The sequence below is a fragment of the Mus pahari genome, chromosome 2 (genome assembly GCF_900095145.1).
Source record: "Mus pahari chromosome 2, PAHARI_EIJ_v1.1, whole genome shotgun sequence".
NCBI lineage: Eukaryota > Metazoa > Chordata > Mammalia > Rodentia > Muridae > Mus > Mus pahari.
The window spans coordinates 56874716-56894594 of record NC_034591.1 but is presented as its reverse complement, the minus strand read 5'-3'; the positions used below and the strand labels follow the sequence as shown (position 1 = coordinate 56894594).

The following is a 19879-nucleotide window of genomic DNA, read 5'->3' as shown; positions in this document are numbered from 1 at the left end:
ACACACACACACACACACACACACACACAAGATTAAAAGAAAGACTCGCTGAGCACCTACAAGGCGAGGTTTCATACATCTGCACATGTGGCTAGAAATTCTGTTACTTGTTATTGAATGTAACGGCTTCAGCTCTCAGAGCTTGTGTAGGAATAATAGGGGCCGTAGGTAAAAAAGTAGGCCTTTTACAATAGCTACCCACATTTTACAATAGGTGCCCACATGAACTCACCTCCCAGGTGGCACACAGATTTGTTTTGTCATATATAACTCGGCCATTTTTGTCTCTAGGGTAAATTTCCTTTCCAGGCTGTAAAACACAAAACGTTTATTTAGACTTAAGAATTAAAAATAGATAATTTGAGTTGTCAACAGTCCAATGTACTGTGACCTGGCAAATCAAGTTTACCAATTTATATACTTTTCTAGTAAATAGTATACGTACATATAATATTGTGATATATAAAACATGTATATTTCATAAAATTATATACCACATTATACATTACTGTATCTTTTAAATAATATAATATATAATTATACAGAATAGGATATTTTATAATTGTGGAAGTCCCTGCAAGTGTCACAGCTGGCAGGAAAATGATCCTGGTGTGGTAAGAATGAAACTTGACTCAGCCCAACTTAGCAGGTGTTGGGATGAACTTCTTCAAATCTGACATCAGTTGGTTTAATTTTAGTCATATTTAAGCACCACAATTTTGGAAAAAAAAGTTTTCTAATGACAACTCAGTTCCAAGTTACAACAAACTTAGGATATATTTACATGGAAACTCTTTACAAGACACACATGGCTTCTTCTAAAAAGATGGGTTCTATTGGCTCCGAAGCAATGCTCAAAACATGGGGGGGGGGATGGGTCTAGGATTAACAAAACATACATTCTAGGGGGTACGGGTGAAGCCTGGCTCTACAGATAGCAAAATGTCACCAGGTTATAAACTATACCCTTTCCAAGAGGAAGACAGGTAAAAACCTTCTCCCGTTGAGGAGATAAGCAGTATGCTTAACTTTCCTGTATTCTCCAGTGCTTATCTGTGTGCACGAGGGCCTCTTGCCCTCAGCATCCATAGTAATAGAAAAATCTGACACATTAAAGCAACACATGCCAAGAGATTGTTGACAACCAAGATTATACTTGAGCAACAAATCATCTGTAGTGGCTCTATTGTGGTCCTCAATTCACCCATCTCTTGATTAGTTTCTGCTAATATTTTTGCCACAGTATTAATAGTTTTACTAATCATATAGGTCACCTTTGAGACTTCTCTTTGTATATCAGTAACTATTCCTGTGATTAGCAATAAAAGAACATTAAAAACAATCTCTACCATGGCAAACACCACCAAACTGTCTGCTCTTACAGGTGTGTCCCTTAAGAACCTGACCAAAAACCATTGAGATTTTGCATTGACAAGCTGAGAGTTAATGCACAAATATACTTGGTAAACATAGGAGCAACATTTTGGGATCTGTGCCCAAGGACACACAAGGATAGTGTCCTTGCTGTTTCCCCAAAGTCTCAGTTTATGAGTTAAAGTCTTGATCTTTCTCCCCACAAGTTAGCTCCATCTTGTCTTGGTTAGGGTTTCTATTGCTGTGAAGAGACACCATGACCCAAGCAACTCTAATAAAGAAGACCATTTAGTTGGGGCTGTCTTACAGTTCAGGAAGAGAGATCAACACTAGGCCTGGTCTGAGCATCTGCAACCTCAAAGCCCACTCCCAGTGACAGACTTTGTTCAACAAGGCCACACCTAACAGAGCCACACCTATGGACTTATAGGGGTCATTTTCATATAAACAACCCACACATCTCCTTTTGATAAGTTTGTCATCTACTTTTAGATATTTCATTTGTCTGATGACCTTAGGTGATTTTGTGCCAGATGCATCAAGGTGGGAACTGTGGGGTTTTATTTATTTCCTGGGAAGACATAAGCATAGTCTCTCCTTGATGTTAGAACATCGGGTGTTTTTCCGTTGATTAGATTTTAGATCTTATTATTTAAAAGATATGTTAGACAGGATCATTATCAGTTTTTAGTTGTAACGGAACTCTTTGAAAGGACATGTATAAGGTCCTATTTGACAAAGTCAAAATTTGAATGTAACACAATGCTATTTTTCTGGGTCTCAGCCCACACCTGGGGCATGAGTCAGGGAAAGACAGTATACCTATCTACAGTGAATTTTGAGCATAGATGTCTATGTACTTGACAATAGTGAATATCCCAAACACAGATTAACAGTAGTTCCAGATATCAACTTGATGTTCATTCACCACTAATTATACACTGGAAGCTTGGGATACTGTCAAATTATTCCTTTATGGGACCGGACATGGTGGTGCAAGGCTTTAATCCTAACACTTGGGAGACTGAGGCAGCTGAGTCTCTGAGTTCAAAGCCAGCTTGGTCTACAGAGTGAGTTCTAGGCTAGCCAGGGCTGCTAAGTAAAACCCTGTCTCAAAATAAATAAATAAAAAGTTTAAAAAATATTTAAGAATTCTTTAGATTGTGGGAAACAGTGTCTTTAATAGAGGATACCTCGTATGAGCCAACTTTAACTTCTTTTCTTACTGGAGTCTAGATCATTTATCAAGACCAGAGGCATAAAACTAAAAAATGAACAAAATCTATTTAATAAACAATGGCCAATAACTTTTTTTGTTTCGTTTTGTTTTGTTTTTGAGACAGGGTTTTACTAAGAGAACTATGTAGCCCTAGCTGTCCTGGAACTCACTCTGTAGACCAGGCTGGCCTTGAACTCAGAAATCTGCCTGCCTCTGCCTCCTAAGTGCTGGGTTAAAGGCATGCACCACCAGTGCCTGGTGGCCAATAACTTTTAAAGACTTAAAGTTCATGCTATGAAATTTGAGATTTTTTTAAGATTCAGGGCAATTTTAATTTTGAGTTCAAGCCTCTCCTGTTAGGGAACAGGATGTTCAGAAGTACCTGAGGAACAAACGCAGAGCTTCCTGAAAGAGAAGGTAATGGAGTTCTCCCAAGTCATCATGATAGCCAGCTGATATTGTAAATGAAACAAAACAAATGTGAGCAATATCAAAGCTCAACAGTTTCATAGAAAGATAAGCTGCCGGACGGCTTCAGTTTGTGCCACATTTTGTAGACAGTCTGCTGTAACAGACTTTTAGGCTGTATCAAAATGTAATAGGTAAACCTTCCAGATAACCCAATTTCTACTGATGATGTTTTTGTTTAACTCCTTTTGGCCTCCAAGGGGGTTTGAGAAGCATGCAGTTACTTTTTGCAATTAGCAGTAACCATATTATCCAAATGAAATATTTTTTTTAAAACATTTTTTTTTTAAAAAAATTAGTTCCTGGGGCTGGAGATATGGCTCAGCGGTTAAGAGTCCTGACTGCTCTTCCAAAGGTCATGAGTTCAAATTCCAGCAACCACATGGTGGCTCACAACCATCTGTAATGAGATCTGATGCCCTCTTCTGGTGTGTGTGAAGACAGCTACAGTGTACTTATATATAATAAATAAATAAATCTTAAAAAAATAATAAAAGCTTTAAAAAAAGAAACAAGTTTTTTTTTTAAAGAAATTAGTTCCTGTTTTCAAAATCCGTCCCAAGTCTGTTTACACAGTTGTTTTTAATTTTTTATGATGTTGTACAAAATATAAATTTTTAAAAAGGAAGTTTTGGTAATCATAAATAAAAAAGGAATCTGTGTAGCATCCTGGCTCTCATTGCCTGAAAGGCATGAAATGAAAAAGTCTTCTTTCTTTATGTCAAAGACAAGATAAATTTTCTTATTTTGCTACTGCTCCAAGTGCACCATCGGTGGATGTGTACCTTGATGAGGCATCAGCAGGGAGAGAAAGCATCTGCAGTCCCAGGATCAGACAATTCATTGCACCAACCCTTTGGAGCAGCTACCCACCAGCACCCTGAGCCAGGCTGTTTCTGGCTATCCCATCCACAGGCCTTTTCTGCTAGTGTTCTCTAGAGACAGAGGGGCCAGCAGTTCACAATTACTATCATATTCCAATAGTAGTTTTAAAAATTTACCTATTGCAAAGAAAATCCCTTTAAATAAAGAAATAGTAAAAACTTATATAGGAACCTGTTTTGTGAGTTATCTCTTTTAGGGTGAAGCCTGTCAGCAAGATAAACTGTCTGTATAAACAAACTTCATTATTATTATTATTATTATTGCTTTAGGCTTAACCTTGAAAACATATACAGGATGCTAAATGAAGCTTGCCCCTGTATAGTAATTACATTTGTACTTAGTATGACTACAAGTACAGTTTTGAGCACATTGCAAAATCTGATAATTTTTTTTTTGTGTAGATGTTTTGAAAGTCTTTATTATTATTATTATTATTATTATTATTATTATTATTATTATTTTCTTTATTTACATTTCAAATGCTATCCCGAAAGTTTCCTATACCCTCCCCCCACCTCTGCTCCCCTACCCACCCACTCCCACTACTTGGCCCAGGCCTTGCCTTGTGCTGGGTCATATAAAGTTTGCAAGACCAAGGGGCCTCTCTTAAAATCTGATAATTTTTAAGTGCCATAAAATTAACTTTTCATTTCTTAATTATCTTTAATAGTTTACAAGTCTGTAACTTTTATAATTTTATCCCTGTTGAGTTTGAGCCTTAATAATTTGTATTTAAGATTTAATTGAAAATCCTTTAGCATCAAAAAAAATAAAATAAAAATTGAAACCATAAATACAGTCTTTAGAGAGATAGGAACGTTAGTTTTTGACTTGTTCATTATGCACCATTACTGAATGTCAGGTTTTTGTTTTTGTTTTTTTTTTAATGACCGTTTATCCAAACAGCTAAAGCTTAAATTAACTAAGTTAGCTAAGACAAAGAGGCTAGACATTGATCTTTAAGTCAGTTTCTGTTAGCCTAATTAGATCTTAGGAATTTATAAACCTTATTTATCAGATATAACTTATCAAACACCTGTTGTTTCTTATTTAAAATTGCCTTGAAGTCAAATGTTGAACAGTTAGCAAAGACCTAAGTGGTTAAATGTACATCTCTAAGTCAGGTTTTGTTAACCTGAGAAGACCTTTATAACCTTAGGAATTTATCATCATATAAAAATTCATCTTAATCCAAAGTATTTTGCAGGCCTGTTGTGGTTGCCTTAGTCTAAACAGGATATAAAGTGACAGGCAGGGGGTTCAGCAGGAATGACACCTTTTATAGGTGCTGCCTGTGAATACATTTTTTAAAGCTATTAAACATTTGTTATGGGTTTAAAAAAAACTTTTTAAGAAAAGATTTTATTTATTCATTTTATATATATGATGAGTACACTGTAGCTGTCTTCAGACATACCAGAAGAGGGCATCAGATCCCATTACAGATGGTTGTGAGCCATCATGTGGTTGCTGCGATTTGAACTCAAGACCTCTGGAAGAGCAGTCAGTGCTCTTAACCACTGAGCCATCTCTTTAGTCCCATTTGTTATAAGTTTTAAGCTAGTTTTTGTTACAGATTTTACAGATTTTTTTTTCATGTCCAGTGAACTTACACATCCTAAGATACAAAGTTTAAAGTTAAAAGATTTTTAAGAATGGAAAGTAGAAAAGTCTTAGAGATTTTTCATCCATTCATTTCCTTTCAAGTTAGGCCATATTACACGGTTAGTGTATCTGCATTTTTTATGTACAAATTTATACAAGAGGTAAGTTAAAGTATTTAAGGCTGAGAAATGTCTCATAATAAAAGTTAACTGAATACACCGAGTTTAGAGTATGTACAATCTTCTCTGTGGTGCATGTGGAATTGTATGTAAAAGATAAATGCTCCTTGTCCTTTTGAAGAGTTGCCTGGAGAAGCACTAGGAGAAATTTCTATAGGATTTTTAGACGTCTTCAAAAATATTTTTTAAAGGTGATTGCCACACCACCTCCAGTAGGACCTGTGTGACAAGTTCCACAGACTGAGACAATTGATCTTAAAAGGGAAAGGTCTCCTGGAACCGGTTGTGGAACTCTTCGCTGGAAAAAATTATTGAACCGTAGTTCTCATGGCAATCTATCTGTTTTGTTTTCTCTCATCCCTTTTCTTATTTACATGTTCCTGGTAGCCTAGGCCAAGATCTTAAGTGAGAATAATGGGTAAGAAACCATCCCTAGAGATGGGGCCACTAACATGACCTTACCCCCAGGGAAACCAATGCTTTACTTTCTAAATCATTTACAAAACTATTATGATAAACTCTTTCCCAACAATAAAATTTCATATGGCTACATGTGTGTCATCGGAGGTGGATTTTGGTATATGCTAAAGAAAGCCTTAATTAGAAAAAAAATAGCTTAAATTTATACATTGAAGATTTATTAAAAAATCAGGCACTAGATGTTAAATAATAATTGACCATGGGGCTGGAAAGTTAAGAGCACTGACCGTTAAAGATTTTTTTTTTCAAGGAAGGGAATGTCTTTACTAAGTCACAAAATTTGGCAAATCATTGTAGTGCCCACTAATATAATAAAATACTATTTTTTGCTGGAGTCATATATTACCTTAGTGTTAATTTTTACTCCAAAAATATCATTAAGTACCAAAACCCAACACTGGTTTCCAGCAGGGCAGGTTGTTTTATACAAATTAATTTCATTTACATTTTACAATGTCTCTTTGTAGAGTGAGTTCCTCATGTGGGCAGTTCTGGTTCACAGCAGCAGCGGGCAACTGTGTGTACAGGAGGACAACTGAGCTCTGCTCCAGTACCTGGAGCTTTAAGAGACTCCAGATCAACACCAATTTCTTCTAAGTACTTAAACAACAACAACAACAAACAAGCAAACCCATTAATTGTTCACATGAACATAGCCTCTCCCAGTCTTACATCCTAACCTCAGATGATCCCTTTGATTTAGAAGTTCTGGATCTTTTCTTTTGATCAAAAGTCACAGCCTTACCCCAGCTCATTAAAAAAAAAAAGATCTACCTAAAATAATTGTGTCTTTTAAATAACAAATAATATGCCAGCTTGAGAGTTCCAGGGCCCTGATGCTACACACCAACTTCCATTGTCATTTGTCCACCAGAGCCACAGCCACCGTTGATTGGTGTCCTTATGCTTCCTTGTGCTGATGAGCCAATTCCTCAATCTCAGCATTCAGTTTATGTATGACCCACTCCATTGCTTCTCGGCCTTTGTTAGCATTGGAAGATATGGTGCTGGCCACGAGTCCTTCAAGGTAGCCGCTGAGGCTGACCCCTTTCATGGGGATGAGGGCTTCCTGGGTCAGGACAGTTTTCTCTGGGTCCTGTGGGTATGGCTTGTATGTGAGCCTCTCATCTACTGAGACTATATTTGTAAATGAGATGTTGGTGGACTTGAGCTCCATTGTCCTCTTTGCCGGGTCAACTACAAAATGCTCCTGCACGTATGTTTTCGTTCTTGCTGCACCAATAAGAGACTTCACAATAGAAGGCAGGCCCCACTCTGTGCTGAGCAGTCTGCGGCTGTGAAACTTTGCAGAGGGATCTACATGTCTGTCCAGCACATCAACATCAACCACACTCGGGTTCATGGGTTTTGGGTATTTCTGCACTGCAGCTGTAGTAACTGTTTCTCATGGATGGTCAAAGATGTGCTCTGAAGTCCAGATCTTCATGGTGCCAGCCACCTGTCCGGTGTCCCTCAGTGTCCGGGTCATTAAAGATTTAACCTGCTCCTAGAAATATGCCACTAGCCTTGGCTGACAGCCCCCACTGAAAACATCCTTTTAGAATTGTTATATTTTGATGATTTATAGTAATGTTATCTGTTTTGTTTGTGATTCACTGAATACATCGTTTAAGAATTGTAATGCTTAGATGATTTTTGTGCTTTATTGTGCCAAATGATTTTTGTTGGTATCTGTGATTGTTTCATGGGGTTTAGTTTCTAAGAGATGTGTAAAATCCCCTGCTTGAGAGCTGCAAAATCCACTCAGATTCTAACTGCCTCTGTGTTTGTTTCTGTTTGTCACCGCTGAATCCTTACCCAGCTAGCTTCAAGGACCCTCATTCCAGGGACCCCCCATACTCCACTGGGGTGGTCTGTGGCAGGGGATGCTTTGGAGCCAAAAGGATGCATCCAATTTTATAGGGCCCCACATACTTTGTAGTAACTGAGAGTACATTGTTTGGAAAGTTTTAAGATGAGAGGCTGATGGCAAATTTGTTGTAGAGTAATAATGCATCCTAAATAATTATAAGGTCGTTGCTTTTGTATTTTTATCTGGAGCTGCATTTAAATTTTCTTCTCTTAGTTTATTTACCATGCAAGTTAAACACTCATTTAAGCGTTGATTAGACTAGCAGGAGAGGAGAGTGCCCTCCATACACTGGACAACCATTGGCCGTTAGGAAGCTCAATCAGCACAGGCTTAGGCACTTAGACTTTGGTTGCAATTGTTGCTGTGCCAAAAGTTGGGCTTGTTTTGATTTTTCTCCAAGAAGGGACTATTGATCAGTCTGTACTGAGTTATTTTCACTCTGAGGGGAAACAAACAAAACATAACACAAAGAGACAAGCGAAGTAAAACTTGAGCCCGGGCAGTGGAGTCTCCACCACAGTGGGAGTAGTAGAGCCCTGCTCTTTGGAATTTCACTCTTTGGAATTTGCTCTGCACTACCAGGACTTGGCTGTGGAAAGGGCTGTGTGGAAAGCAATGCAGGCAGAGAACTTTGAGCTCTAACCAGATCTCTCGGGAGGGTGAGCCCTGAGGTGACTCTGTGACTTTGCTTGCCCTGCCAATAACTGCCAATAACTGTTTCTAGTAGAAAATTCTCTCTCTCTCTCTCTCTCTCTCTCTCTCTCTCTCTCTCTCTCTCTCTCCCTTCCTCCCTTCCTCCCTCCCTCCTGAGATAGTTTTAGCAAGACCTTACTCTCTTGTAAAAGAGTTAGCCAGGGATTTTAATCTCTCTTTTATTCTCTTTGTATTCTTCCCATGTGTATAAAGGTGCAGAGCTATTGTTATAAGTAATTTGCTCCTCTGGATCTTAACAAATATCTCAATAATTGTACAAAATGCTGTGTTTCAATAGACAGAGGAAAGCTTGTGCTAATATCCATTCTCTCACTTATATGGGCACAGTGCTTGGGTGAAAGGCCCAAGTTTCCCTGGAACTCTATTTAAAGAAAAAATGTTCTTACCTTCTCGAAGGGTTGTGTGCCCCACATTTGGTGCCAGCTGGGAGGGTCCCTGCAGGCATCGTTGTTAGCAGAGAGACGATCCAGGCAAGAGGTAAGAATGAAACTCTGTTTAGCCTGACTCCACTGGTGCTGAGCCAAGCTTCTTGGCGTCTGACACCAAATTGGTTTGGTTTAGCCATATTTAAGCACACCATGATTTGGGGGGAAAGTTTGGTGTGATAATAATTATCACTGATAATAATTAACTCAGTCCCAAGTGTAAAACAAACTTAAGACATGTTTACTTTGAGGCTCTTCCTTAAAGATAGGTTCTGTTGACTCAGAAACAGTTGCTCCAGGCTTAGGGCCTCGGGAGAATGACTGACTAAGGTAAGCATAAGGTCCGTGTCAGAGTTGGCCTGGCCTAAGATATCATAGACATCACTTAGGCTGCTGTAAAGTAGGAGTGATGTGACGTCTCTCGTAAGGAAGGGCTTAATAGACTTAGAAACAACATTCAAGCTTTAGGGGGAAAGAGTCTGGAATAAACAAAGCATAAATCCTGGAGGCTACATCTGAAGCCTGACTCTACAGACAGCGAAGGGTCACTAGGCTGAGACCCACAGTCTTTCCCAGCATTCTGGGAGGAAGACAGGTAGACATCTTTTTCCTTTGATGAGATGAGCCTGCATGTCTCATTTTTCCTGGCTTCTCCAGTGCTAATCTGTGAGCACAAGGGCCTCTTGCCCTCTAGATACAGTTAGTATCTCTAGTTAATACAATCTTCCCTTTTGGGGAGTCTCCAGGTTGCGCCATTTGTCCAATGCACTTGGCACATTACTTCATTACCTTGCCTGAATTCCTTAGTCTTTACCAGTAGCCATGTGTGCCTTCTTAAGAATAGCCTGGTGGCTGAGAATGAGGACTTTCAGTGTCAGTGCTCTGGCAATCTATCCTATCTGAAGTTCAAGGAACAAAGTTTTTGTTCCCTTAACAAAGTCAAATCATGGAGGAGAGAGGAGAAATCTTTTGGCAAAGAAAAGTATAGTCCTCCGGACAAGATCTGTCAAGACCACATCATTCAACATGCTGACATGGATGAAGGAAAATTTCATCAGGCCTAACGAGTAGATGAAGAGCTATAGACAGTTATTGGCAACTGAGGGAGGGAGAACCAGATTTTTGTTTGTCTGTTTTTTGTTTTTTGTTTTTTTGTTTTTTTTAAGTGATGAGAACCCAATCCTAAGTGATTATCCCAAAACTCATGCAATAAAGGCAATAATAACTGGAGTCAGTAGGTTTAACACACACACACACACACACACACACACACACACACACACATACACACACAGACACAAAAGAGAGAGACAGACAGACACATACACAGAGAGACACAGAGAGACAGACAGACTCAGAGAGAGACACAGACACACACACAGATACAGACAGACAGACACACACATACAAAAGAGAGACAGACAGACACATACATAGAGAGACACAGAAAGACAGACAGACAGAGACATAAACATATACATAGACAGACACACAGAGAGACAAACAGACACACACACATACATGAATGTACATACATATGAATGATGTGGTAATAAATTTGAGAATTTGAGAATTGGGGACATGGGAGAAGTTGAGGGGAGGAAATAAATCTATATTGTCCTGCCTGTTAAACCCTCATCTGACTAAAAGCCTACGATTATCAATGCTGTTGCAGAGACACCAAGCCCATACCTCCACACAAAAGGGAAATGTCTTCAAAGTCCCTCCCAGCCTTGGCCTCAGAGGACACTCTCGGCAAAGCAGAACCTGGTCAGTGAGTGCGATTGATTGATTGCTTAAACTACATTAGCCACCGTGACACAAAGTTCTCTGGAGCTGTGCCATGCTATTCACTCTGCGAACAGCTAACTAGTCTGGCTCCTTTATTTCTCTATTTATTTTTTAAATTTTGAGAGAACAATTTGTTATAATGAACCAGAATACAAGATTCCACTGAAACTGAACAGCTGACAAAATATGGTTGAACTTAAACCTTCAAGAGGGTCAAATAAAGCCAGTTAAGTGGATTAGCCCAAGAAGACTGCTTTTGGATGAACGCAGGTAACTGCACTTCAGCATGAGCAGCACATGAGCCTTTCCCAGCAGTCAGTGTGTCACCAGTTTCCCACTCTTGTCTCTTCTGCCACTAGTGCTACACCAATGGCTGCTTCTTCTATATGAGAGGTGCAGAAGCCTCTTGAGCATGACAGAAAGCCAAAATGAGAGCTTAAAAATCTTTTCTTAGGGTGGAAATGCCAATTTAGCTCGTCAGCGACCAGCTATGTGGTTTCAATGTAGGCAACACCAACTTTGACCAAATCAAAGTTGCTACCATGTGTCACCCATCCTGTGGCCCAGGAGCAATACCAACATTTCCAATTTACTGCCTTCACTATCAACATAGCAAACACACNTTTAGCTCCAGCTATTAACAAGAAGCTTTTAAAGAAAGATGTAGAACTCTATCCCAAAGACCACCCAATTGTGAAAACTCTGGCTCCTTCTGGGATCGTAAAAATCAACAGAGGAAATATTTTAAAAATGTCAGGAGTATATGACAGGCAGAGGCTGGAAAATTGTTCTACTCACAAGGCCAACGCATTCCTGTTCAGATGTCTGGGTGACTGGATAAACAACAAAACAAACGCAACCAAATTTAAAGGAAAATAGGGTTTCATATAGCACAGTATCAAAAAGTAGACGCAACAGACTAACTGCACCAACTGGTGTCAGGTAAGTCCATCGCCTATTGTGACAGGTCCTTCCAGCATCTATCAGGTTTCTTCTCATGTTTTCTCAAGGTTGTTTTATAGATGTGGTGACTTTAACAAGAGTCTAACAGGCAGGCGGGCAGGCATGCAGGCTTCAGTCATTGGTTTCAGGATCTGTCTGTGCCATGTAGGCATCCAATTCAGTATCCAGGTGTCCAAAACAAAAAATCCTGGCTCCTTTATTTTAAAAGGACTTGCTTGTGCTACTGCACGCCTTTAATTCCAGCACTTCAGAGGTAGAGGCAGGTGGATCTCTGAACCTGAGGCCAGTGTGGTCTACAGAGTGAGTTCCAGGATAGCCAGGGCTACACAGGGAAACCCTGTCTCAAAAAAACAAAAATTATAAGAGAAAAGAAAAAGATTTATTTATTTTCATTTGTGTGTATATACACATTCATGAGATGAGGCCAAAGAGGGTAGGTACTAGGTCCCCTGGAGACAGAGTCACGGGTGCCTGTAAGCTGCTGGGACGGCACTGGGAATCAAATTCACATCCTTTGTAAGAGCAGCAAGCATACTTAACCACTGGCCTGTCACTTTAGCACTTTAGTCCTCAGTTCTGAGTTTTAAGACATCTTTCCCTCGCTCACACCAGTGCACAGCAGATGAGGGGCTGGGCCAGCTTTCTCATGCTCACACTCTCTGGGCTGCCTCACCCACTTCCCCTCTACCAGAACCAGTTTTACTGTGTTGCCCAGGCAAGGTGAAGGGTCCTCTCTCCCAAGTCCAGTTCTGTTTCTTAATTTCTCTTTCTCTCAGTTAAAGTTTAAAGCAGTTGCTGCTCAGCAGCTGCATATATCAGAGTGTTAAATAAACAGTGTATCTATAGATGGAAAAAGTTCCAAAAGGACTGTACTTGTATTCCAGAAATAAATGTCATTCTCATACTCTGCCTTGGCTTTGGCTTCACAAATCTGATCTCTGTTTTTAGTTGTCTCCTGTTGAGGGGGATGAAAGGTAAGACTTATTATTATTATTATTATTATTATTATTATTATTATTATTATTATGTACTTTGGTCTGTGATATGTGAAGACATTTTTATGGATGTGGGGTTGGAAGACGGATATGCCTAGATACTGGTCAACTAAAATGTGGAGCACAGTGCTACGTTGATGGAAAACTACAGTTGTTAAAAGATGTATCATAGGGACTGCGTTGAGTTAAGAACTGTGGGCCCAAACCTGTAAGCATTATTTGTTGAGTTTTTTTTTTTGTCAGGCAAGGCCAGTATCCTCCCATCTATAGTAGCAAACATTATAGCATTCTGCGCTACTAAAGAATGATCAATATGAAATAGAACTCAGGCTTACCTTAAAGGCCATGGGCATTTCAATAATATACAGGTCTATGTAATCTAGCTTGAGAGCCTTTAGCGTCCTTTCCAGGGCTGGGCGGACCATCGATGGGACATGCTCTGTAGACCATAACTGCAAAGAAAGCCATGAAGGATAGTGAAATGCTACCTACTACTTCCACATTCATGCAGCAAAACCCTCACACACATGTCATCTGCTCCCTTTACACCACAGAAACATGGTTACACTTGAGGGTAGGAGGACTTGATGAGACTCTTGACACCGCCATGACAATCCACTGCTCCACAGTCTCATTTGGTCTCACACCCCAGGGCAATTTTGCCAACCCTTGCTAAGGCTTTACTCTGAGTTCAAAGTGTTGGATGGTGGGTGACTAAGGCCAAGTTTTCATGCCAATGTAGAAAACAGAGTGGTAATCAGATAAATTAATACATCTTCTTGTAGCATAAATTTTGTTCCAAAGCTTTGTGTATGTGTGTGTGTTGAGGGGGGATTGATCTTATATATTTATCACAGAATATACAATTGGAAAATTAGACTCCACCCGTTTTATTCTTGTCTTAAAAGCACAGACATAATGATGCAGGATATTTATTCACATTGTGAACCCCAAGATTGTGTTATTTACTGAAATGCCCGGTTTCTAGTTGTTGTATGGTTCAGCCTTACACACACCTTTAATCCCTCTGGCTGGAATACAGGCACACCTTTAATCCCAAACCATGAAGGTAAAGTTAGTTTGAAGAAGGAAGTACACATGTTTGAAAGTGATGTCTAATTGAGTAGCAGACAAAGTGACGAATCAGAGAAAGATTTGACAGAGTCTGACCAACTCTCACGAGAAGAGAGGAAATGGAGGCTGCTTAAGAGAGCAGTGCATACAGGACAAGGTATTTTTACCAGAACAGTTTTATAGAGACAGGCTGCAGAGAGAGAACAAGCTAGACCAGGTGAAGACAGATAGACCCAGAGAATGAGAAGGAGCCAGATTAGAACAAACTGCCAAAGTTCGTATGAGGCCAAGCAGAGCAACTCAGAAACTGAGAGAAGCCATGTTAAATCAACCAGCTTGGAGAAAAAAATAGAGCCTAAGCAGCTGAGTTGAATCAACCAGCCAGAGCACAGAAATAACTAGAAGGGGCTGGTGAGATGGCTCAGCGGGTAAGAGCACCCGACTGCTCTTCTGAAGGTCCGGAGTTCAAATCCCAGCAACCACATGGTGGCTCATAACCATTCATAACAAGATCTGACGCCCTCTTCTGGAGTGTCTGAAGACAGCTACAGTGTACTTACATATAATAAATAAATAAATCTTAAAAAAAAAAAAGAAATAACTAGAAGGGTGAGCTTCTTCAGCAGTAAGTCTCAGAGGCTGACAACATTTTAGGCCTAGATAAGGTTGTACAGAGACTAGAAATTTTCAGGACCAGGCCTAGGTTAGTTAGCAGACTGAGGCAAGAAGCCTCGGAGACTTGACAATTAAACAGAAGAATAAAATACACACTTACAACACAGTAATTAATATTAGCTGCATGGTAGGCTGTGGCAGAAGGGTGGAAAGTTCAAGGTCTACCTGGACTTCAGAGTCCTAGGCCAGATTAGGTAACTGGGCAAGAGTCAAACTATAATTTAAAGAAGGATTAATTGGGCCGGGAGTGGTGGCACATGCCTTTAATCCCAGCACTCAGGAGGCAGAGGTAGGAGGATTTCTGAGTTCGAGGCCAGTCTGGTCTACAAAGTGAGTTCACACACACACACACACACACACACACACACACACACTCACCTACCTACCTACCTGAATATACACGACCATGCACACATACACATCTATACATACCATTTCAAAGATTGGAATGTAGCTTTGTACATCAGTGCTTACCTTATATGTACAAGGCCCTGGGTTCAAACCCTAGTGATGGGGAGAGGGAGCATAGGATAGAAAAAATGCAAAGGATAGAGGAAGAAAATATGCTTTCATTATCACCACGGGCTCTATTGGCATTATCACTGCCATTCCATCCAAGCAAAAGTATGTTTTCCGTCTTAGTTTCCTTCTCTTTCCCAGATGCTGGGGATTGAAGAGTTTACCAGATTGCCAGGTAAACTCTCTACCATTTAGCTTCAGCCCAATTCCTTTCTAAAATTGGAGATAAAGTCTTAAGTTACTTAGGCTGTCTTAACTCCATCTAGCCCAAACAGGCATTGATCTGTGATCCCTCTGCCTCAGCCTCCTGAGTAGCTTGGATTATAGGCCCTCTTTAATGTTCCTTTGTTCAACAAGGACATACAATATTAGTTTTGTGCTAGGTACAGTTCAAGTGCTTTGTAAATCCTAATCCATAAGTTTAGGAAATGCTTGGCTTTATCATTTCCAACTTACATAGGGAAAAGAAGGTTCATAAATGCTAAGTAACCTCACAGCTGGACCATATAGCTATTTTTGTAAGTATTCTCTTGTATTATGCTGTGGGAAACATGTTCTCACACAGGTAATTGTCTTAGTCACTATTCCACTGTTGTGAAGAGACATCAAGACTAAAGCAACTCTTACTTAAAAAAAAAAAAAAAAAAAGCATTTAATTGGGGCCTTGCTTACAGTTTCAGAGGCTTAGCCCATTATCACCATGGTGGCAAAGCACACCGACATGGGCCTGAAGCAGTAGCTGAGAGCTTTACTTATTGATCCACAAACCTCAAAGCTCACCCCTAGTGACGCACCTCTTTAAACAAGGCCCCCCTCCACACACACACAATCCTTATAAACAGTGTGCCAACTGGGTACTAAGCATATAAGGATATGAGCCAATGGGGTCATTCTTATTCAAACCACCACAAAAACCTACCACAAAGTCTGTGCACTCATCCTCCACCTCATACAGCCCTTGGGGTGTTGGTAAAACTGCAGTGAAGTCGGACCTTCATAGGCCAAAGCCACCAGCCCTTCCATGAACTCAGTTACACATGGCCTTCTGATTACTTGTTATATTTCGATGCGTGTGCTGTATTATGTTTAAGTGACATGCTTGTGTGCACAGGTATATTACTTTCAGCAAATTAAGGGATTACAAAAGATAATTTACCCACCACCTCCGCCCTTTCTTCCCCCTCTTCCTTTCTTTATTGTTTGCCAGTGTTTGATTAAGATCATTTCTGGGGCCTTGTGCACGCTAGGTGAGGACTATCTTACTAAGCTCTACTCTCACACTGTGCCCCATTCGCTGTATCTACACAGTAAGGCATGACTCACCTTTCCGCAGTAGAAGATCTCTTCCCTCTTTATCTTCCCTTCTGCTATCTTTTCTCTGATGGCCTCACCTACTTCATGCTCGTTTTGGTAGATGTGGGCGCCGTCAATGTGCCGGTACCCCTCATCAATAGCTGTCTTCACTGCCACATAGGTCTTCCCAGGGACCTTATGAGATAAGGGGGGGGGGATAAATATGGGGAGGAGAGAAATGGGTTTTTAAAAAGATATCTCATGATACATTGATTTATAGCTCACAGAACAGTTTCCAATGCCATGCTTCGATGGTTGGAAGATCATAGAGATAAGAGACTCTGTGGCGAACTGTCTCATTCAGTGCTCCATCTGTGCACTCCAGGTTGTCCTTGACACTGGAGCTTCAGAAATGTGATTTAACCGGTATTGCCAAAGCAATGTGCACAGACCAAGGTCTGGACTTGAATGATATCGGTTCACATCTCAGCTCTGGCCCTTGGCAGTCTAACCTGGAGTGATGGGTTCAATCTCTCTATGCTCATCTCTCTTTCCCTATCTGTCAGTGGGCTTAACTGGTATTGATTTTGTAATGTGTGGATTATGTTAGAAAATGCATGTGCTACAAAGCATGTACAGAGTTCTGGGCACATAGTTAAGTGTTTAGAACACTTTTAGCTATTATTTTATTTTAATTTATTTATATCTCCATATTGTCTAATGTACACATCCATCTCACAAACTTTTCCATTAGATTAATAAGCACTATTTGAATGTGCATTACATACAAGACGTTGTCATGAGACTCTAGAGTTGAACAAGCAATGGTCTTTTCTAATAAACTTCTTGGGCTAGTGAGAAAGATTACAGAGGGTCAGTAGAACAGGAGACCATGTGTGAACATGTGGGAGTTAGGATGTTGTGAGTGGGAAGAGGTATTCTTTGATTTGATCCTTCAAAGTTGTCTTAGTCAGGGTTTCTATTCCTGCACAAACATGACCAAGAAGCAAGTTGGGGAGGAAAGGGTTTATTCGGCTTACATTTCCATACTGCTGTTGATCACCAAAGGATGCAGGACTGGAACTCAAGCAGGTCAGGAAGCAGGAGCTGATGCAGAGGCCATGAAGGGATGTTCTTTACTGGCTTGCCTCCACTGGCTTGCTCAGTCCACTCTCTTATAGAACCCAAGACTACCAGCCCAGAGATGGCACCACCCACAAGGCACCACCTCCCCCCTTGATCACTAATTGAGAAAATGCCTTACAGCTGGATCTCATGGAGGCACTTCTCCAACTGAAGCTCCTTTCTCTGTGATAACTCCAGCTGTGTCAAGTTGACACAAAGCTATCCAGTACAAAAGTGTACTATAGGGGGCTTCAAGATGGCTCAGTTGGTAAACTGCATGCCATGGTAACGTGAAGGCCTGAAATTGGATCTCCAGCACCCACATAAAAGCTACACATGAAGGGGTGAGTCTGTATCCACAGTGCTGGCTTGAGGAGCAGAGACAAGCAGATTGATCCTTGGAGCTCATTGGTCAACCACTGTAGCAACTGGTGGGCTCTAGGTTCAGTGCGAGATCCTATCTTTAAAAAATAACCGACCCAACTTGAGACCCATCTCATGGGCAAGCACCAATACCTGACACTATTAATGATGCTCTGTTATGCTTGCAGACAGGAGCCTAGCGTGGCTGTCCTCTGAGAGGCTCCACCCAGCAGCTAGCGCAGACAGATGCAGACAGCCACAAACAGTAGATGAATCTTGGGGACGCTATGGAAGAACAGGAGAATCTGGAGTTCTAGGTCTTGACTAGACTGGCTGGCCAATGAGGAAATGGAATCTGCCTGTCATTCCCAGCATAGAGCTAGAGTCAGAGGCACATGCCACCATGCCTGACTTTTTATGTGAGTACCCGGGGGAGTGGGGGTGGGGGGTGGGGAAGCGGTATGTGAATTCAGATCCTCACATTTGTAAAGCAAGCATTTCACCCACTGGGCCTCTCCCCAGCCTTAGATCGTGACCTGCACGTACAGAGGGTGGCTGATGGGCTGGATGGACAAATCAGCTAACCTATAAAGGCTTTGAGCGTAAGGTAAGGAATGAGGGATTTGTAATTGATAAGGAGTGGAAATATGCATGATCACACATGGGCAGCATAAAGACCCCAGTGCTGCTCCTCTGACACCCTCAAGTGGAGTTTGCTTCCCAGTCAACATAAAGACACCCATGTTGCTTCACCATGTTCACCACCTTGAGAGTCAGCATTACTACAGGATCAAAGCAACTCAGGGAAACAACCATGCAGAACCTCTTCTGTGTGGTGATGTTGGTTCTTCTCCTTTTACTGTTCTCAGATACTAGGCACAGTTCTAGAACCAAACACCAACTCCCCTGCTTCCACAGGTAAGGAGTCTGTTTTCTCTTAGAATGTAAATGCCTACATAGCAAGACAACTCTCTTCATCCCGGAAGCTTCTATAGACTCATCCTGATAGATGCGTCTAGCCTGTAGCCAACGGAACACATCGGGACAAAGGTGACTATGAGAGCATCTCTTCACAAACTCACAGTCTTAAAATGTTGTGACTTTATTTTTACTCTTTTGAAGCGTGACATCATGTCACAATGGAAAAAGCATGTATTAAGATATGCCTGTGTGGCAGGTATTCATTGAACCCTTGTTAGACTGAACTAAAAATTCTTAAATAAAAACTTTAAAAAGTAATTTATAAATCATAAACTCCCAAGTCCCAAGTCCCTTGTGTCTGGCTGTTAGCCTTCAGTTGACTTTCACGGAGAAGGAAAAAAAAAAATCAAACAAACTGCACTCTGCAACTATATAACCTTAAAATGTGACCAGATAGAATTCAACTTCTGATTTAAAATCAGTTTAGGCAACATAACCCCCCCCCAAACACACACACACACACACACACACACACACACACACACGAATATACCTACCGGTCTAGGGTCTGAGTAGGTTCCAAGCCCAATGACTGGAATGTTTTTCCCATCACTTAGGGATACTTGGTGGTGTGCAGTGCTGAGGTTCATTGTAGAGAAGGGATCTGAAGCTTCCAGGAGTGATTCTGAACAGGGCAGAGGCACATTATTTGAAAAGGTGCCTATTGCATAAAAGAACTGAGCACCAGGAGGAGGAGCAGGGTGGGGAAATATGATAAACAAACAGATTTCTCAATCTCTCTGAAAACTCTAGGCACTTGTCTTAGTCAGAGTTTCTATTCCTGCACAAACATCATGACCAAGAGGCAAGTTGGGGAAAAAAGGGTTTATTCAGCTTACACTTCCATGGTGCTGTTCATCACCAAAGGAAGTCAGGAC

At 40.7% G+C, this 19879-nt stretch overlaps 1 protein-coding gene and 1 pseudogene across 1 annotated transcript in view; both read right to left on the bottom strand.

Annotated features, from left to right (window-relative positions):
- Akr1d1 (aldo-keto reductase family 1 member D1) overlaps nucleotides 1–19660 on the bottom strand; it is a 39146-nt gene extending 19486 nt beyond the window's left edge. The window contains exons 1-4 of the mRNA XM_021190356.2: nucleotides 19499–19660; nucleotides 16563–16727; nucleotides 13307–13423; nucleotides 233–310 (exon numbers count right to left, since the gene is read on the bottom strand). Of these exons, the coding sequence (XP_021046015.1) occupies nucleotides 233–310; nucleotides 13307–13423; nucleotides 16563–16727; nucleotides 19499–19591 (453 nt within the window). The 5' untranslated portion in view covers nucleotides 19592–19660. The remainder of the gene's footprint in view (nucleotides 1–232; nucleotides 311–13306; nucleotides 13424–16562; nucleotides 16728–19498) is intronic.
- Nucleotides 6398–10462, bottom strand: LOC115063410 (annotated as a pseudogene).
- Nucleotides 19661–19879: the final 219 nt, after the last annotated feature.